Source organism: Oncorhynchus gorbuscha, linkage group LG11 (assembly GCF_021184085.1).
Source record: "Oncorhynchus gorbuscha isolate QuinsamMale2020 ecotype Even-year linkage group LG11, OgorEven_v1.0, whole genome shotgun sequence".
Lineage (NCBI taxonomy): Eukaryota > Metazoa > Chordata > Actinopteri > Salmoniformes > Salmonidae > Oncorhynchus > Oncorhynchus gorbuscha.
In genome coordinates, this window is record NC_060183.1 from 12,438,805 (window position 1) to 12,459,396 (window position 20,592).

General features: G+C 41.3%; 1 protein-coding gene across 2 annotated transcripts; it reads left to right on the plus strand.

Annotated features, from left to right (window-relative positions):
- The first annotated feature begins 152 nt into the window (after positions 1 to 152).
- mbtd1 (mbt domain containing 1) lies at positions 153 to 19,000 on the plus strand. 2 transcript variants are annotated; one of them, XM_046368559.1, is made up of 17 exons: positions 153 to 302; positions 1,222 to 1,423; positions 1,720 to 1,853; positions 2,030 to 2,150; positions 2,435 to 2,517; positions 2,683 to 2,800; positions 2,997 to 3,131; positions 3,679 to 3,767; positions 3,892 to 4,117; positions 4,231 to 4,286; positions 4,406 to 4,510; positions 4,723 to 4,870; positions 5,098 to 5,180; positions 5,456 to 5,690; positions 9,991 to 10,062; positions 13,387 to 13,563; positions 14,661 to 19,000. In XM_046368559.1, exons 1-17 carry the CDS (start codon positions 282 to 284, stop codon positions 14,780 to 14,782), a joined length of 2,127 nt encoding a protein of 708 aa, XP_046224515.1. In that variant the 5' UTR covers positions 153 to 281; the 3' UTR covers positions 14,783 to 19,000. The 2 variants fall into 2 exon arrangements, with proteins under 2 accessions (XP_046224515.1, XP_046224516.1); XM_046368560.1 differs by lacking the exon at positions 13,387 to 13,563.
- The last annotated feature ends 1,592 nt before the right edge of the window (positions 19,001 to 20,592 follow it).

Genomic DNA, 20,592 nt, shown 5'->3' on the forward strand with positions numbered 1-20,592 from the left:
CAATCGAAAATTGTGATATTAGTCAATTACATTTAATGAAAGTAGGGTGGACTATTGACACTTGTTTTGTCTCTGTGTTGTCGTTCAGCACTGACCAATCACAGCAAAGTGTGTTCTGAACGCGCATGCTCATTTGATACATTGTATTTTTGTTGATACTTTCCTGCTTGAGTTCCTTTCGGGGCTCTGAGTTGAGCTTTTTCAAGCTATTAAACCCCCTACTTTGGGGGGTTTACTATTCAAATTGTGCCAATAAAATACTGTAACTATATGAAGGGCTGATGGAGAACACAAGGGATTTGGTGAGTTAATTTTCCCGATGTGGTCCGTCCGTATCCGATGTGTTGTGTAGCAAGCTTGCTAACTTTAGCCTTAGCTAGCGCCTCACACTCGTTATCGGATTGTAGTAACAGCTGATTGAATCCCCTAAACCACAAAATAGCAATATCCAACAGCCCTTATTCTATTGGAAAGTGAATATGTGAATACTTTATTCGGTTTTTACATGCTAAATGGCTACTCATTTAAATTTATTGCAAGCGTTGTCTTGTAACAGACGCTAGGTCAGCTAGCCAAGTAACTAACGCTAGAACTGGAATAACAGGTTTGCTAGCTAAGGCCCAGCCCATGTCGCTCACATTCATTCCGCACAATCCTTTTTAACAATGTTAGCTAGCGAATTGTTAACGATATAAATAGCCAGCTAGCCAGTAACGTTAGTGTGATTAAGATGAGGGAGAAATGATCTTTTAGGAGGTGTTTTCTCCAGACAGCTAAGTTACAAGCTAGCGTTAGCTACCAGCTACTATTATATGCAGAGGTGGTAAATAAATTAACACTCTTAGGCGGCTTTATGATTATATAGCAAGGAAACTGGTATTGCATTCATATATATGTAAGCCTCAGTTACATTTTGTTATCCGATGCTAATAACTGTATTGGTATGGATGTTTCTCATGTCATCTGTAGCCATGTATATATGCGTAGCCATGGTAGTTATATCTGCTACATATCAGCGTGGCTGTTTAATCACATTGTTTACCGTACACCGTTTCCAAGTATACCAATCTTCTATTAGGACTAATATGCCATAATAAAACATGTTATTTGTGATTATTCCCTTGTTGAAAGAAAAACAAGTGTCAAATTATATTATATCCCCCTCACTGTACAATTGGTGTCAGTAGGGCGTCATGCGTTCCCTCTTTCTGCTCCTTCCAGGCTGAACGCACGCCGCGTTCGGAGCGTAAGCGCCAGGACTCTTTTGGGATGTTTGACCGGTACGACAGCTGCAGTGAGGAGAGCACCAGTAGCTCCAGCTCCGATGACAGTGAGGACGAGGTGCCCTCCATCCCCGCCAGCCTGCCCATCATCAAAAACAATGGACAGGTCTACACCTATCCCGACGGCAAGACCGGCATGGGTCAGTACAGGGAAATATTGATATAGAATCCATAGATATAAATCAGTTAAGAACCCTATGGGTCAGTCAGTGTCTCTGGGGTGATTGCACAAAACCGGTTGAGCGAGTGAATTAAGTGGCTGCCTGTGATTGACATAGATCCCGGCCTGCTACTGTCATAGTTATCCTGTCATTTCATACAATATAGTTGAGAAAAATAACTGATGAAAGAAGACTACAATTGCTTTGAATGAATTGGAATTTCCTGCTTTATTCTGAGTTTCCAGGAAACGTTTATGTGTTGCCTTTTTTTCCAGCCACGTGTGAGATGTGTGGGATGGTTGGAGTGCGAGACGCCTTCTACTCCAAGACTAAACGCTTCTGCAGCGTCTCCTGCTCTAGAAGTTACTCCTCCAACTCTAAAAAAGCCAGCATCTTGGCTCGACTCCAGGTAACCTTATAATCCCATACTATGTTCTGTATGTTATTTGTTGTAGCCAGATAGAATTAGAACAACATCTTCTATTTCCTTTGGAAATGCAAGAGAACATAACCAGTAGAAAGTGTGGGCACATTTGGTTTCTTCAATCTAGTTTCACTGTTAATGTTTTGTGCTTTTTACTAAAGGGTAAACCACCTACGAAAAAGGCCAAGGTGTTACAGAAACAGCCTCTCATGGCGAAGTTGGCAGCTTACGCCCAGTACCAAGCAAGTCAACAACAACAGAACCAGGCTAAGTCAAAAGCAGGCGAGTCCACCTGTAGTTCAGTTGGTAGAGCATGGCGCTTCAAAGCCAGGATACTGGGACCGTCTATATGTAAAATGTATGCATGCATGACTAAGTCGCTTTGGTTAAAAGCTTCTGCTAAATGGCATATATTATATTATAGTCAGAACACACAATCTCTCATATTGTTGTTATGCAGAACAATGGCCTTGAATGGAAGATGGTATTAGTCATAAGAACACACATTCTCTGTCCTGACCCAGTATAGTGAAGTTAATGTTGACCTTGTTCCTTCTCCCCAACAGTGGTTCCTGTTGAAGGCTTTGACTGGGGGCGGTACATCTGTAGCAATAACTTGGTTGGAGCACCAGTCAGCTGCTTCAAGCACGTACGTTTAAACAACAGCTAGGCGTTCAAATGGTCCTGTATTGAAGTCTATTGCAGATGCTAAGGTTCTATATCTGTAAATCTACCTGGTTTTGATCAACACAAGTGTACCCTGTAGGATATATTATGAACTTATGTAACATTTAGTTATTTCTCGGTGTCTCAGGTCCCTATGGGTACGTGCTGGGGAGACCTAGCTGAAGGAGTGATGGTCGAGGTGCTCAACTCCGATACTAACCTCTCTACTAAAGTCTACTGGGTAGCAGGGATCGTCAAACTGTCAGGTAAGAACACATCTAACCACTTGAAGGATTTTTATCCGTGTAACAAAACAATTCCTAACATTTTGAAAATATTGTTGTTGTTTTTTTGTTGCCATAATGAGCAGACTGTTGTTAATATTTCTTTGAAGAATGCACAGTAATGGGGTTGTAAAGATGTCCCATGAAAGGCTCTTGCTGTTTCTGTTCTCTTCCCCAGGGTTCAAGGCTCTGCTGCGGTACGAGGGTTTTGACAACGACACCAGCAGGGACTTCTGGTGTAACCTCTGTGTTCCAGAGATTCACCACGTCGGGTGGTGCGCATCCAGCGGGAAACCGCTCCTACCTCCCAAATGTAAACATCATTCCATAATCATGGTCATAGTAACATGCTTTTAACATGCCTTTTTAACAGGCCTTTTTAACATGCCTTTTTAACAGGCCTTGTTAACAGGCCTTTTTAACAGGCCTTTTTAACAGGCCTTTTAAACATGCCTTTTTAACAGGCCTTTTTAACAGGCCTTTTTAACAGGCCTTTTTAACATGCCTTTTTAACAGGCCTTGTTAACAGGCCTTTTTAACAGGCCTTTTTAACAGGCCTTTTGACAGGCCTTTTTAACGGGCTTTTAACAGGCCCTTTAACAGGCCCTTTAAAGGCCTTTTTAACAGGCTTTTAACATGCCTTTTAACAGGCCTTTTAACAGGCCTTTTTAACAGGCCTTTTAACAGGCCTTTTAACAGGCCTTTTTAACAGGCCTTTTTAACAGGCCTTTTAACAGGCCATTTTTAACAGGCTTTTAACAGGCCTTTTAACAGGCCTTTTAACAGGCCTTGATCTTAACAGAAGATGGAAAACGGATTGATATACTGATGATGGATTATGTTTCTGGTTTCTCTCTCAGCGATACAGCTAAAGTACTCTAACTGGAAAGCTTTCCTTGTGAAGCGTCTCACTGGAGCCAAAACGCTACCACCAGACTTTGCCACCAAGGTAAGATTTCATCATATTGAGCTGCAAGATGTAAACACTGGTAAGGACGATGGCTTAAACTCTCCCTAGTTCTCTAAAAGCACCCACTCATAGCGCTTCCTTTCATTCCCCCCTCTCTACCCAGGTCCATGAGAACATGCAGTTCCCCTTTAAGAAGCTGATGCGTGTGGAGGTGGTGGATAAGACTCATCTGTGCCGGACACGGGTGGCCCTGGTGGAGCAGGTGATTGGGGGACGGCTGCGGCTCGTCTACGAAGAGGGCTCTGACGACTTCTGGTGTCACATGTACTCCCCGCTCATACACTCCATCGGATGGTCCCGGAGCATCGGACACCGCTTCAAACGATCCGGTCAGTCAAGTTCGTTGGTTTTGGGTAGTTAATTTGTTAGTGAGTTAGGCCTAGGTAGGTAGTTAGTCCAATGTGTTTGTTTTCGGACTCTGCTGACAATGTTTGTTTCCCAGATGTGTCAAAGAAAATGGAAGGTCAAATGGATGCCCCCGCCCAGCTGTTTGCCAAGGTAATGTAAATACACCACGTGTTTACAATGCCACAAATCCTTGTGCCTCTGTGGTTTGTATTGATTATTTTCCAATGTACGGATCCAGAATGATGAATGAATCTGTGATATCTCCTCAGGTGAAAGACGTGGACCAGAATGGTGAATGGTTCAGGGACAGGATGAAACTAGAGGCCATCGACCCTCTAAACCTCTCAGCTATAAGTGTTGCCACTGTAAGAAAGGTAACTGTCTCACTTCTCCGCTTTCTGTGTAGCCACTGTAATAACGGCATGGCAACAGTTTGGGTCGTTTCCATGGTAGAATTCAAGGGTCATACTACTCCGCTGTTGTCTCCCCTGGTTTGGGGTTTCCCTCTACTTACTTTCAGTCCCCGGTCACCTGTTAAGGTTTTGAGTTGTATACGTCTTAGATTGATGTTTGCTGTCTGTTTCAGGTATTGGCAGACGGGTACCTCATGATCGGTGTCGACGGGTCGGAGGTGACGGATGGCTCAGACTGGTTCTGCTACCACTCCACCTCTCCCTCCATCTTCCCTGCCGGCTTCTGTGAAATCAACAACATTGAACTCACACACCCTAGAGGTACACTTCTTACCCCATCTTTCTTTTCCTTCTTTTACAGACTGCAACATTCCCTCACTCAGGTATATATTTGTTTTTCAACCGTTGTTTATTTAATTAAGGAGAGTCTCATTGAGATAGTCTCTTTGTCCCAGTTGTTGAAGGTAGCTCTTGTTCCTCTTCCTATTTTGGCCTCTCTGGTCAAGGGTTGTGTGTTAACCCAGCCTTACCACTGACTCTGCCCACAGGGTACACTAAACTGCCATTTAAATGGTTTGACTACCTCAGAGAAACAAGTTCAATAGCCGCTCCTGTGAAGCTCTTTAACAAGGTAGGACTGATTCCTGACATCGTGGCTGTGTTGTTTTGTTGGTTAGCGCAGTCCTGTGGTTCTGTCTTTTTATGATCACATAAATTATACTTACAAATAAAAACGACTACAAGCAGGCATTACCAACAAGGCAAATTATTTATCTATTTTTCGCTAACATACATGTTTGATGTAAGACATTTTTCAAAAATTGTTATGGAAAAAACACTGTATTTGACCACGAACATAAAAATGTCTCTCGTCTTTGCCTCCGCCATCTTGTTGCCCCTGCCCAGGATGTTCCAAACCACGGGTTCCGTCAGGGTATGAAGCTGGAGGCCGTGGACCTGATGGAGCCCAGGTTGGTGTGTGTTGCCACTGTGACTCGGATCGTCCACCGCCTGTTGCGCATCCACTTTGACGGCTGGGAGGACGAGTACGACCAATGGGTGGACTGTCAGTCGTCTGACCTCTACCCCGTGGGCTGGTGTCAGCTGACCGGATACCAGCTACAGCCCCCAGCTGCACAGAGTGAGATCAAACACCACAGTTCTACCCAAATATAACACACCAACATGTAACACACCAACACACCAACATGTAACACACCAGCATGTAACACACCAACATGTAACACACCAACATGTAATACACTAACATGTAACACACCAGCATGAAACACACCAGCATGTAATACACCAACATGTAACACACCAACACACCAACATGTAATACACCAACATGTAACACACCAACATGTAACACACCAGCATGTAACACACCAACATGTAATACACCAACATGTAATACACCAACATGTAATACACCAACATGTAACACACCAACACACCAACATGTAACACACCAACATGTAACACACTAACATGTAACACACCAACATGTAATACACCAACATGTAATACACCAACATGTAATACACCAACATGTAACACACCAACACACCAACATGTAACACACTAACATGTAACACACCAACATGTAATACACCAACATGTAACACACCAACATGTAATACACCAACATGTAATACACCAACATGTAACACACCAACACACCAACATGTAACACACCAACATGTAATACACCAACATGTAATACACCAACATGTAATACACCAACATGTAACACACCAACACACCAACATGTAACACACCAACATGTAATACACCAACATGTAACACACCAACATGTAATACACCAACATGTAATACACCAACATGTAATACACCAACATGTAACACACCAACACACCAACATGTAACACACCAACATGTAACACACCAACATGTAACACACCAACATGTAATACACCAGCATGCAATACACCAACATGTAACACACCAACACACCAACATGTAACACACCAACATGCAACACACCAACATGTAACACACCAACACACCAACATGTAACACACCAACATGTAACACACCAACATGTAACACACTAACATGTAACACACCAACATGTAATACACCAACATGTAATACACCAACATGTAATACACCAACATGTAATACACCAGCATGTAACACACCAGCATGTAACACACCAACATGTAATACACCAACATGTAATACACCAACATGTAATACACCAACATGTAACACACCAACACACCAACATGTAACACACCAACATGTAACACACTAACATGTAACACACCAACATGTAATACACCAACATGTAATACACCAACATGTAATACACCAACATGTAACACACCAACACACCAACATGTAACACACTAACATGTAACACACCAACATGTAATACACCAACATGTAACACACCAACATGTAATACACCAACATGTAATACACCAACATGTAACACACCAACACACCAACATGTAACACACCAACATGTAATACACCAACATGTAATACACCAACATGTAATACACCAACATGTAACACACCAACACACCAACATGTAACACACCAACATGTAATACACCAACATGTAACACACCAACATGTAATACACCAACATGTAATACACCAACATGTAATACACCAACATGTAACACACCAACACACCAACATGTAACACACCAACATGTAACACACCAACATGTAACACACCAACATGTAATACACCAGCATGCAATACACCAACATGTAACACACCAACACACCAACATGTAATACACCAACATGTAATACACCAACATGTAACACACCAACACACCAACATGTAATACACCAACATGTAACACACTAACATGTAACACACCAACATGTAATACACCAACATGTAACACACTAACATGTAACACACCAACATGTAATACACCAACATGTAACACACCAGCATGTAATACATCAGCATGTAACACACTAACATGTAACACACCAACATGTAATACACCAACATGTAACACACCAACATGTAATACACCAACATGTAACACACCAGCATGTAATACACCAGCATGTAATACACCAGCATGTAATACACCAGCATGTAACACACCAGCATGTAACACACCAGCATGTAACACACCAACATGTAACACACCAGCATGTAACACACCAGCATGTAATACACTAGCATGTAACACACCAGCATGTAACACACCAGCATGTAACACACTAACATGTAACACACCAACATGTAATACACCAACATGTAACACACCAACATGTAACACACCAACATGTAATACACCAACACACCAACATGTAATACACCAACATGTAACACACCAGCATGTAACACACTAGCATGTAATACACCAACATGTAACACACCAACATGTAACACACCAACATGTAATACACCAACACACCAACATGTAACACACCAACATGTAACACACCAACATGTAACACACCAACATGTAACACACCAACATGTAATACACCAACATGTAATACACCAACATGTAACACACCAACACACCAACATGTAACACACCAACATGTAATACACCAACATGTAACACACCAACATGTAATACACCAACATGTAATACACCAACATGTAATACACCAACATGTAACACACCAACACACCAACATGTAACACACCAACATGTAACACACCAACATGTAACACACCAACATGTAATACACCAGCATGCAATACACCAACATGTAACACACCAACACACCAACATGTAACACACCAACATGCAACACACCAACATGTAACACACCAACACACCAACATGTAACACACCAACATGTAACACACCAACATGTAACACACTAACATGTAACACACCAACATGTAATACACCAACATGTAATACACCAACATGTAATACACCAACATGTAATACACCAACATGTAATACACCAACATGTAACACACCAACATGTAACACACTAACATGTAACACACTAACATGTAATACACCAACATGTAACACACCAACATGTAATACACCAACATGTAATACACCAACATGTAACACACCAACACACCAACATGTAATACACCAACATGTAACACACTAACATGTAACACACCAACATGTAATACACCAACATGTAACACACCAACATGTAATACACCAACATGTAATACACCAACATGTAACACACCAACACACCAACATGTAATACACCAACATGTAACACACTAACATGTAACACACCAACATGTAATACACCAACATGTAACACACTAACATGTAACACACCAACATGTAATACACCAACATGTAACACACCAGCATGTAATACATCAGCATGTAACACACTAACATGTAACACACCAACATGTAATACACCAACATGTAACACACCAACATGTAATACACCAACATGTAACACACCAGCATGTAACACACCAACATGTAACACACCAGCATGTAATACACCAGCATGTAATACACCAGCATGTAACACACCAGCATGTAACACACCAGCATGTAACACACCAACATGTAACACACCAGCATGTAACACACCAGCATGTAACACACCGGCATGTAATACACCAGCATGTAATACACTAGCATGTAACACACCAGCATGTAACACACCAGCATGTAACACACTAACATGTAACACACCAACATGTAATACACCAACATGTAACACACCAACATGTAACACACCAACATGTAATACACCAACACACCAACATGTAATACACCAACATGTAACACACCAACATGTAACACACCAACATGTAATACACCAACATGTAATACACCAACATGTAACACACCAACACACCAACATGTAACACACCAACATGTAATACACCAACATGTAATACACCAACATGTAATACACCAACATGTAACACACCAACACACCAACATGTAACACACCAACACACCAACATGTAACACACCAACATGTAATACACCAGCATGCAATACACCAACATGTAATACACCAACATGTAACACACCAACACACCAACATGTAACACACCAACATGCACCACACCAACATGTAACACACCAACACACCAACATGTAACACACCAACATGTAACACACCAACACACCAACATGTAACACACCAACATGTAACACACCAACACACCAACATGTAACACACCAACATGTAACACACCAACATGTAATACACCAACATGTAACAAACAAACATGCAACATACCAACATGTAACACACCAACATGTAACACACTAACACACTAACATGTAACACACCATGTAACACATAAACCAAACAACTACCACTTAGGCTCTCATTGATAGATTGGATTAAGTTCCAGCTAATACGTGACCAATTACTTGATAACATGCGATTGGAGTCCCAAACTAACAGGCAGAAACATTTGTGTAAAACAATAGGCCACTGTTTATTTTCTGTCATTTCAGTGGCCAGAGAAATCCCTGCAGCTGTACCTAAGCACAAGAAGAAAGCCCAACAATACAAAGGACAAAAGAAAAGTGAGTTCTCTTCTCTTTCATCACTCGCTTCCCTCTTTCCCTGGTTCCCATCAGTGGAGGCTGGTTGGAGGATCTATAGAAGGATGAGCTCATTGTAATAATGGCTGGAATGGATTCATTGGAATGGAGTCAAACATGGTTTCCGTGTGTTTGATACTGTTCCACTGATTCCATTCCAGCCATTGCAATGACTCTGTCCTCCCAAAGTGCCTCCCACCAGCCTCCACTGTTCCACACTCTGGTGGGGGGAAATCTATCTAGCTTAGCATTTCTGTTAATGTTTAGTTTCTTCTTTCTTGTCTGTTCTTTGGGATCTGATTGGTTGGCATGAGTCCCATGACAGGAAGCTGCGGTACTCTGGGCGAGTGCTAAAAAGGTGGCGAGGGTGTTGTAACACTGGGTGTGATGGTCCATACCACAGAGATAAAAAAATAGGACTTATCTTTCTGTCTGTGCCATTCTGGTGTCCGTGACAACATAGGCAGTGCCATTGGGGCTCTCTCCATTTTAAAGTAGTGAATGTTATTCTGTTGTGTTTGAAAAAGCATAAAGATAATATTGTTGATTTATCGTCCCCTGCTGTGTTTGAGTCTTCTTGTGTGTTATTCATTTGTGGCCACTAAATGGCAGTGACATAGCTTAAAGCCATTTTCAAACCAATTTGAAGGAGGCAATACTCTGCTCTTTGGCTGATCACTCCCAACCCATAGGAATCCCCACCCAGTTGGCCACTTTAAAATGGTGGAAGGCCTCGATGGCAATGTCCACGCTGAAACTGGTTCTATCCATCTAAAGCCATCTGTCTACCTCTATGTTCCAAGCACAGCTTGTTCCGCGTCTTAGGAAGTGGTTTAGCAGGGCTATGTGTAGACATGTGGTCACACACCACGCTAGCTGGTTTACTTGAGTCTGGCTTACCTTGGGTGTATTCAGAACATGTTTTAGAACATTTCACAGCAGCATACCACCCTGCATACCACTGCTGGCTTGCTTCTGAAGCTAAGCAGGATTGGTCCTGGTCAGTCCCTGGATGGGAGACCAGGTGCTGCTGGAAGTGGTGTTGGAGGGCCAGTAGGAGGCACTCTCCTCTGGTCTAAAAACTATCCCAATACCCCAGGGCAGTGATTGGGGACACTGCCCTGTGTAGGGTGCTGTCTTTCAGATGGGACGTTAAACGAGTGTCCTGACTCTCTGGGGTCATTAAAGATCCCATGGCACTTATCGTAAGAGTAGGGGTGTTAACCCCGGTGTCCTGGCTAAATTCCCAATCTGGCCCTCAAACCATCACGGTCACCTAATAATCCCCAGTTTACTATTGGCTCATTCATCCCCCTCCTCTCCCCTGTAACTATTCCCCAGGTCGTTGCTGTAAATGAGAACGTGTTCACAGTCAACTTACCTGGCAAAAAAATGGATAAATAAAATAAATCAGAACCGTCTTCTGAACCGTTTGAAACATGATTGGTGTTTTTGAAATATTGTATTTAAACAGAATAAAATAACTTGAACATGTACAGTTGAAGTGGGAAGTTTAAATACACTTAGGTTGGAGTCATTAAAACTTGTTTTTCAACCACTCCACAAATGTATTGTTAACAAACTGTAGTTTTGGCAAGTCAGTTAGGACATCTACTGTGTGCATGACACAAGTCATTTTCCCACCAATTGTTTACAGACAGATTATTTCACTTATAATTCACTGTATCACAATTCCAGTGTTTCAGAGGTTTGCAACACTAAGTTGACTGTGCCTTTAAACAGCTTGGAAAATTCCAGAAAATAATGGCATGGCTTTAGAAGCTTCTGATAGGCTATTTGACATCATTTTAGTCAATTGCAGGTGTACCTGTGGATGTATTTCAAGGCCTACCTTCAAACTCAGTGCCTCTTTGCTTGACATCATGGGAAAATCAAAAGAAATCAGCCAAGAACTCAGGAAATAAATTGTACAAGTCTGGTTCATCCTTAGGAGCAATTTCCAAGTGCCTGAAGGTGCCACGTTCATCTGTATAAAAATTAGTACGCAAGTATAAACACCATGGGATCACGCAGCCGTCATACCGCTCAGGAAGGATATGCAATCTGTTTCCTATAGGTTAACATACTTTGGTCAATCCCAGAACAACAACAAAGGACCCTGTGAAGATGCTGGAGGAAACGGGTACAAAAGTACAGTAAAACGAGTCCTATATCGACATAACCTGAAAGGCCGCTCAGCAAGGAAGAAGCCACTGCTCCAACACCGCCATGAAAAGAAACGAAGTTTGTACTTTTTGGAGAAATGTTCTCTGATCTGAAGAAACAAAAATAGAACTGTTTGGCCATAATGACCATCGTTATGTTTGGAGAAAAAAGGGGGAGGCTTACAAGCGGAAGAACACCATCCCAACCGTGAAGCACGGGGGTGGCAGCATCATGTTGTGGGGGTGCTTTGCTGCAGGAGGGACTGGTGCACTTCAACAAAATAGATGACATCATGAGGACGGAAAATTATGTGGATATATTGAAGCAACATCTCAAGACATCAGTCAGGAAGTTAAAGCTTGGTCGCAAATGGGTCTTCCAAATGGACATTGACACCAAGCATACTTCCAAAGGTGTGGCAAAGTTGCTTAAGGACATCAAAGTCAAGGTATTGGAGTGGCCATCACAAAGCCCTGACCTCAATACTATAGAAAATGTGTGGGCAAAACTGAAAAAGCGTGCGTGAGCAAGAAGGCCTATAAACCTGACTCCGTTACACCAGCTCTGTCAGAAAAAAATGGGCCAAAATTCACCCAACTTATTGTGGGAAGCTTGTGGACGTCTATCCGAAACGTTTGACCCAGGTTAAACAGTTTAAAGGCAATGCTACCAATTACTAATTGAGTGTATGTAAACTTCTGACCCACTGGGAATGTGATGAAAGAAATAAAAGCTGAAATAAATAATCCTCTACTATTATTCTGACATTTCACATTCTTAAAATAAAGTGATGATCCTAACTGACATAAGACAGGGAATTTTTAACGGGATTAAATGTCAGGAATTGTGAAAAACTGATTTTAAATGTATTTGGCTAAAGTGTATGTAAACTTGTACCGACTTCAACGGTACATGCTATATAATTTATTACATCATGTGATTATCTAGGCCATTTACCTTTTATATACAGACACACAATAGGATCTGTAATGAATTAGTTAATAAGTTAGCATTTATTTTATTATTCAAAATACATATAAAGTAACCATATGCCACTGAACATTCAAATCTACACTGTTGGGAGTGGCAGCAACCTGAAAACCCCCTTAGTAGCTTACCTGAGTCTAACTTGGTGTCTAGAGCGGAAGGTTCCGGTTGGTCGTCGGCTCTTCAGTCAGGCAGGCAGGAGGAGGAGCCTATCAGGGGAGGACGAAGAGCAGAGTCCGCCCCCTTACTCCAACCAGGGCCCCACTCTGGCCCCCCGGTCCCGCACCCACCACCACTACCACCACCACCACCATCACACCCACAAACCAGGTAACACTGCCAATAAATAACCACTGACACCTACGCACAGACAGAGGGTGCTAACAAGGGTCAGTCCTCAGCCACTGTAGGTGCTGACCCTGCAGGGCGATCGCTGTGTGTTGGATACACCTGCATGAAAGCAAGTTCTATTCACTTGTTTCTGTGTCATGTTATTGAAGTGAAAGTACTAATGTGAGAAATGGCAATTTCTCCTCTCACCTCGTGATGCAATTCCTCCTTTGGTCGTCTTTCCTTCCAGTTGTCTGCTGCCAATGACTGGAACGAACTGCAAAAATCACTGAAGCTGGAGACTCATATCTCCCTCACTAGCTTTGAGCACCAGCTGTCAGAGCAGCTCACAGATCACTGCACCTGTACATAGCTCATCTGTAAACAGCCCATCTATCTACCCCATCACCATACTGTATTTATCTTGCTCCTTTGCACCCTAGTATCTCTACTTGCACATTAATCTTTTGCACATCTACCATTCCAGTGTGTAATTACTTTGTCACCATGGCCTATTTATTGCCTTTACCTCCCTTATCTTACCTCATTTGCACTCACTGTATATAAACTTTTTGTTTTCTTTTGTTCTACTGTATTATTGACTGTTGTTTGTATTGCACTGCTTTGCTTTATCTTGGCCAGGTCGCAGTTGATAACAAATGATAACTTGTTCTCAACTGGCCTACCTGGTTAAATAAAGGTGAACAATAAATAAATAAACTAGGTGAGCAGGACGTCTGCAGGAAGGAGGAAAAGTGGTGATATAATATACTTTAGAAGTCTGGTTTCATTACAGGAACTACAGGCTCAGATGGAGGGCTAGGTATTAACAAGGATAGCTGTTCCTGTGCTGAAATTTTTTTTGTGACTAAAAATGGTTGTTTACCCCTGAGATATATATATATATATATATATATATATATATATATATATATATATTTTTTTAATGGTTGTTTAGCTATTTTCTTCTGTCTTGGTGTTAAACATGTATTATCTGTCTTGGTATGCTGAACAGGGTTTCGACTATTTCTTAAATTATGTAACCCTCTATTTTGCTAACTCTCTCTCCCTCTCTCTCTCTCTCTCCCTCACTCTAGAGTCTCTGTTACGTCTTAAGGAGGAACAGGCTGAGGTGGATGAGTTCACCTTCTCCCATGGCATCTCAGACCAGGAGAGCATCGGCTCTGGCAGCTACTACATCAAACAGGAGCCCTGTTGACAGGGGGGACCGAGGCTAAGCCTGGGAGGGTAGGTGGAGCTGGACAATAGAAACCCCTGAAATCCAACATCCAGAGAGACACTGCCTACAACCCCCAACTTAAGACAAGACACATCCCTAAACCAAGACAAGAGCAACAGGGCAGAGAGAGCTCTAAAAAACCTTGTCCAGAAAAGATGGCCCTCTAACACTGCAATCAGGGGAGAATATTGTTGGGGGACCCAAAAACACTAAGTGACTACATGCCCCGAAACCCAAACCCTTACCCCACAAAATCAAGACAGGGAGCTACTTAGGTCTCCCCAAAACCATCCAGGGGAGAAGAACACTTCTGAGCAGCTACAACATCAAAACCTGGAGCCCTGATTGACAGTCACTCATTCAGTGAGACCAACATACCATATAAACAACGGGTAACTGGACACTTCCTAAAGACACTGGCTGAGAAGAGGGCTAAGATACCTGGACAACCTGATCAGAATCCCACATCCCTGAATGATTGGATATGACCGTGGCTTTCTGTCTTCCTCCATAAATGCATCAAGGCAGGGGGCCTTGGAGCTCTGGATGCCCACTACAGAAGCCTGTTCTCTGGGTACTCTGTCTCTCCCACCACCCTGCCGTAGGCCAGGCAGGACCTCTGACACAACTCGGGGACACACACACAGACACCTGCACTAACTGTGACAGATATATAGGTCTTTGGTTTATTTCTTTCAGGTAAGAGAGCTAAGTAAGGAGGGATTTTATTTCACGCGGCCTTGAAAGCGATGAAATGAGGGGGAGGGAAAAAAGCTGTATAAAACAGGAATCTTTTTTCCAACAATTTTGCCAGGTGGACTTGCTTTGATTTGCTAATAGTACTTGAAGTTTTGGTAAAGTTTTTTTTTTTTTTTAGTTTTTGTACTTTTTAAATTGGATGGTTGTTATTTTGTCTTAAATGCTGATTTGTAATCAACAGCTCTTTGGGGGAGTGGCGTGGATATTATAGTAAGGATACATATTCATAGACGATACCTATTCAATATAGAACTATATAGATATTAAGGAAAGTGATTTGGCCTGAGTGGGTTTTGAAACCTTGTGATAGGACTAGATGGGGGTTGTGCCCCAATAGGTTAACTGACATACTACTTAGTATTGGCTATTTCTACTATGTAGTATGCTAGTGTGTGTAATGGGATACAGTAGATTAACACAGTCACAGATTGCACTACAGGAGCAAACAGCCAGTCTCTTTGGCTTGTTGGAACCATCTTTACCTCTAGCATGGCAGCAGCATTAGACTAGAAGGACCAGACTTCTCTAGTGTCTGTTTTTTGAACTAGGAAAACAACTCCAGAAACAAAGCTAAACCACATTAGATACTCGTTATTACACTCAACCATTATGTCTTATTCCTTGTCATAACCTATTTTCTTCTAAGAAAACAAGTGCAAACTCTTCATAAATCTTGTCCCTTAAAAGAGAGAATTTCTATCAATCGAGCAAAGTTTAATCCTAAAATGATGTCAATCAGAAAGAAAACATTGTAGGCTACGTGTGAAGAATGACATTGAGGTATGCAAAACTGTTTGATTAGGGATTCCCCCCTCTTGTTTATGGCTAATTCTTTATTTCAGAGCCAAATGGATGTGGTTAAGTATTCAACCGAGTCACTGGATAACAACGTTGTCGGTGTTAATGTCTCTGTTTATTAAACATTGCTTTGTTGATAGCCTTTTGTAAGTGTACGTTCACAAAACCAATGGGATCTGATTGGAGTAGGCTAAAGCAGGAGAAAACCTTTCCCATTGGCTTCTTTATTCACCAATTAGAGCGCATACATTTTTTGCTAGATTCCTGATTGGTTGGAGATCCTCCTGACTTCCTGAATCTGCTTGTGCATTGTAGCTGGTAGTTTGTGGTGATAATTGTATCTAGACTTCCTCTCTTCCCTCGCAGTGATATGTTATATTGTTGTACTACCTCCTGATGAGCTTGGCAGTCAAATAGAGACATCATAACGCGTCTCTAATCTGAGATGCAGGTTTGGGCAACTTGATATACCATATGCAAATAAAAAATAATGATATTCTCATATGTCTGACTAGACACCGAACACAGATATTTGTAACAGCACATTTTGAGGTAGTCCTCAAAATGGAATAATATGCAATAATGTTTTCTGTATTTTGCTATGTCAGATCGCTGAATTACAACACCCTGAAGTGATATTAAGGTACATGCAATATATTATACTTGCTTCAATTGACCTACATTCTATTGCATAACTATGGCAACTATGTGAACTATGGTCTATAAACAGAATATAATAGATGCTATTTGAACCCACTATGTATAAATAGAATAGTACAGAAAAGTTGACCGAGCTCAGTTATTGTTGCAGTAGATGGGAAATTACCTATAATCTCTCTTTCTATATACCAGTAAGGTTGACAATTAACTTCTCAGGAAATGTTTGCATTTTTCTCTAAGGTGTTTTCTTGGCTGCAAGGGTCAAGCATAGTGCATTTACAGTCCAAATGAAACAGAATGACATTTTGCATAACGTTATTCAAAGGAAAGTCTTAATGGAATAACTTGCTTTACAAATGAATGTCTCTTCTTGCCCATGTCTGAATGTTGATTTCTCCCCTGTTTTTGATATGGTTTCTTGTATTGTGATTGTTCTGTTGATTTGGTGAGGTATTTGACATAAACCATGTCCTAATGATTAACAATGCATTGAGAGCCCCTTGATCAGTGTTCAGTTTGACACCATGCTTTGTGTAGCTAGGTTTTTACCCTCAATTATTGTTTCCATGTGTAGTTCCTTTTCCAACGGATGTACGATCAATAGTTTCTACCGTTTCCTCTCTCTGGGTTTTTAGATTGAGTTGTTAATATTAAGGTTATATACAATTTCCAGCAGAGTAATTAAATGTAGTTTGTCACTATCCTCTTATGTGAACAAGGTTTGGAGTTCAGGATTTGTTTTTTTTTGTTAACTTCAAGTAATCAGATCTGGCACAGACTATGACGAACTAGATGAGAATGAAGAAAGCGTGAAACGATTGTGGTAATCTTAACCAATTAACTGATTAAATTACGTATCTTAGAAAAACAAAGACACAACTGTTTATAGACCAACTTTGCTGCTACCTTCCAAATATTCCTAATGCACAATCACATTTTGGAGAGAGAGGTTTCTTTTTCAGTGATACAATGACTCTTTATTCTTAGAAATGGATGCAGGAATGTCACAGAGATGCCCAATCCAAAATCAACACCTCTGAATCCCCCCTTAGAGACCTGAAAGAACAGGATGCCATTATAGGCTCACACCTATTTGTTCAGGTGTACAAGGGGCGGTTCAGGAAGTGTGTGGAGGGAGGGGCTGATTTGGGACCGGATCGATTGAGTTTGTGCATGCAAAATTGTACGGTCATTCTGTGGACAAACACTGAGCTTGGTTTGCTGTTATGGTCTTTAGTCGTGCTACCGCTCACTCTAAAATCGACCCCTAGCCACTAATCCTATGTATCCTATAGACCCGAAAGGATTGGATAGGTATGAGAAAGATGGTAGAAGCTCCATTTAGCCCTTTTGATAGGCTTAGTGGCATATTGCTTACAGCTATCCAAACCTTTCGGATCTTAAATGTGTAGTGGAAGTAGGGGGCGGGGAGTCAATCTAGAATGAGGTGTTCTGTTTGTTCTTTGAATACTAACACGGGTCTCTTTTTGTATGTGACAACCCCACTATATTCAACCCTTATATACCATGGTGCTATATATATTTGATAAAGTGATTTAGTTATTTTATTGGGGAAATAATTCTCATTAACTGTAATTATGAATGGAGGGGCTTAAGTTATGTTTTGGTGTTTTATTTTGGATACAAATAACTAAATGATTTGTTTAAAAAAAAATAGTATTGAAATGATAAACACTGACCCTTGTGGTAGAAATTTGGTTGCAATGTGGTTTGTACATCTCTATCTAGATACATGAGATCCTTTCTTCTGGTCATTTTGTGCTGTGATCGAGGTTTGATAGACAATACCTTGAATTTGTAAATAAACCAAATGTTTGGGGACATAATATTGGTTGTATTATTTTTGTGTCTTTTGTTTCCAAGTATTGCAAACTGTTTCCGCATGGCTGTGAAAAGGTGTCTGTTAACCATTTTTGTAAGAAACATTTTTTTACGCTGATTAAAATACTTATAAATGACCATATTTGTCAATGCCGATTATTATTTTTCTCTCTTTGTAGTTCTATAGGTTACTTCACCTCAATGCCGTTTCAACCAGAGGCTGGTGGGAGGAACTATAGTAACGGAATAGTATCAAACACATGAAAACCACGTTTGACTCTGTTCCATGCATTCCATTTCAGCCATTATTACGATGAGCCTGTCCTCCTATAGCTCCTCCCACCAGCCTCCGTTGGTTTAAACACCAAAGGAAATGAAAGAGGTGGTCAAAAAGTCATATGAAGTAAAATGAGGTAATATGGTGTTCCATTATCAGTGGTGGAAAAAGTACTAAATTCTCGTTCTTAAGTGAAAGCAAAGATACCTTAATAGAAAATGACTCCAGGATAAGTGAAAGTTACCCAGTAAAATACTACTTGAGTAAAAGTCAAAGTATTTGGTTTTAAATATACTTAAGTATCAAAAGTAAAAGTATGAATAACTCAATTCCTTATATTAAGCACACAAGTTTATTTATGGAGAGCCAGGGGCACACCAACACATAATTTAAAAACAAAGCATGTGTTTAGTGAGTCCTCCAGATCAGAGGCAGTAGGGATTACCAGGGATGTTCTCGGTTTCGTGAGTGTGCCAGATCAGAGGCAGTAGGGATGACCAGGGATGTTCTCTGTTTAGTGGGTCCTCCAGATCAGAGGCAGTAGGGATGACTAGGGATGTTCTCATTTCCTGTCCTACTAAGCATTCAAAATGTACGGTGTAAGGGAAATGTAAAAAGTACATAATTTTCTTTAGGAATGTGGTGAAATAAAAGTTGTTTAAAATATAAATAGTAAAGTACAGACACCCCAAAAACATCTTAAGTAGTACTTTAAAGTATTTTTACTTAAGTACTTTACACCACTGTCCATTATGAAGCACACACCTTTTAAACCACAGCGTTGCCTCAAATCATAAATCCATCAGAAATGGACACATGCATCAACTTGTTTGGGTCGGTTCAACAGAACGCAGAGAAGGCCATTGATGAGTCCCCAGCCGATAAGATGTCCAAACCCCCATTTTGTCTTTGTGGGCAAACGTCCTGGAGATGAGAGCCAGACCTGAGGATTGGAGCTCCGAGGTCACCGTAGCCTGTAGTGGACACCCAGTGTGTCTCTGGAGACCCCTGCAATGAGACGGACTACGGAGATCCACCAGACGATAAGACCCTGCTGGGCTCAGGTGTTTTCACCATAGGCAGCCCAGGTCACACCTTCCCAATGACACCAGCACTATTCTTAGCATATTCTCTGTTCTCTGTGTGAGTGCACGTGCATGATGCTTCCAACCTTAGTGTCATCCCAGGTCCCAACCGCTCCTCTACCATTAGGTTGACCGTTAGCTCAACTGAGCAAAGCAGCAGATCTACAGTTAATCCCAATCTGAGATTATGGAGCCGGCTAATCCCTCTTAATGTTGGCAGTGACGAGGCCTGCCTGTTAATGTTTGAAATGTCAATCTGGTCACAGCACCGAGGCACACAAGACATGGGTGCAATATTAAACTGTCTATGTTCAAAGAAAAGTTTGTGTACAATAATATCTATAGAAAATTGTGTTATAATCAGCAAC

Coding starts and splice junctions, on each gene's coding strand:
- mbtd1 (XM_046368559.1), top strand. CDS start 282: ATGGAGAACACAAGGGATTTG. Junction 5,181..5,455: donor CTGTGAAGCTCTTTAACAAG/GTAGGACTGATT, acceptor GCCCCTGCCCAG/GATGTTCCAAACCACGGGTT. Junction 13,564..14,660: donor CCATCACACCCACAAACCAG/GTAACACTGCCA, acceptor CCCTCACTCTAG/AGTCTCTGTTACGTCTTAAG.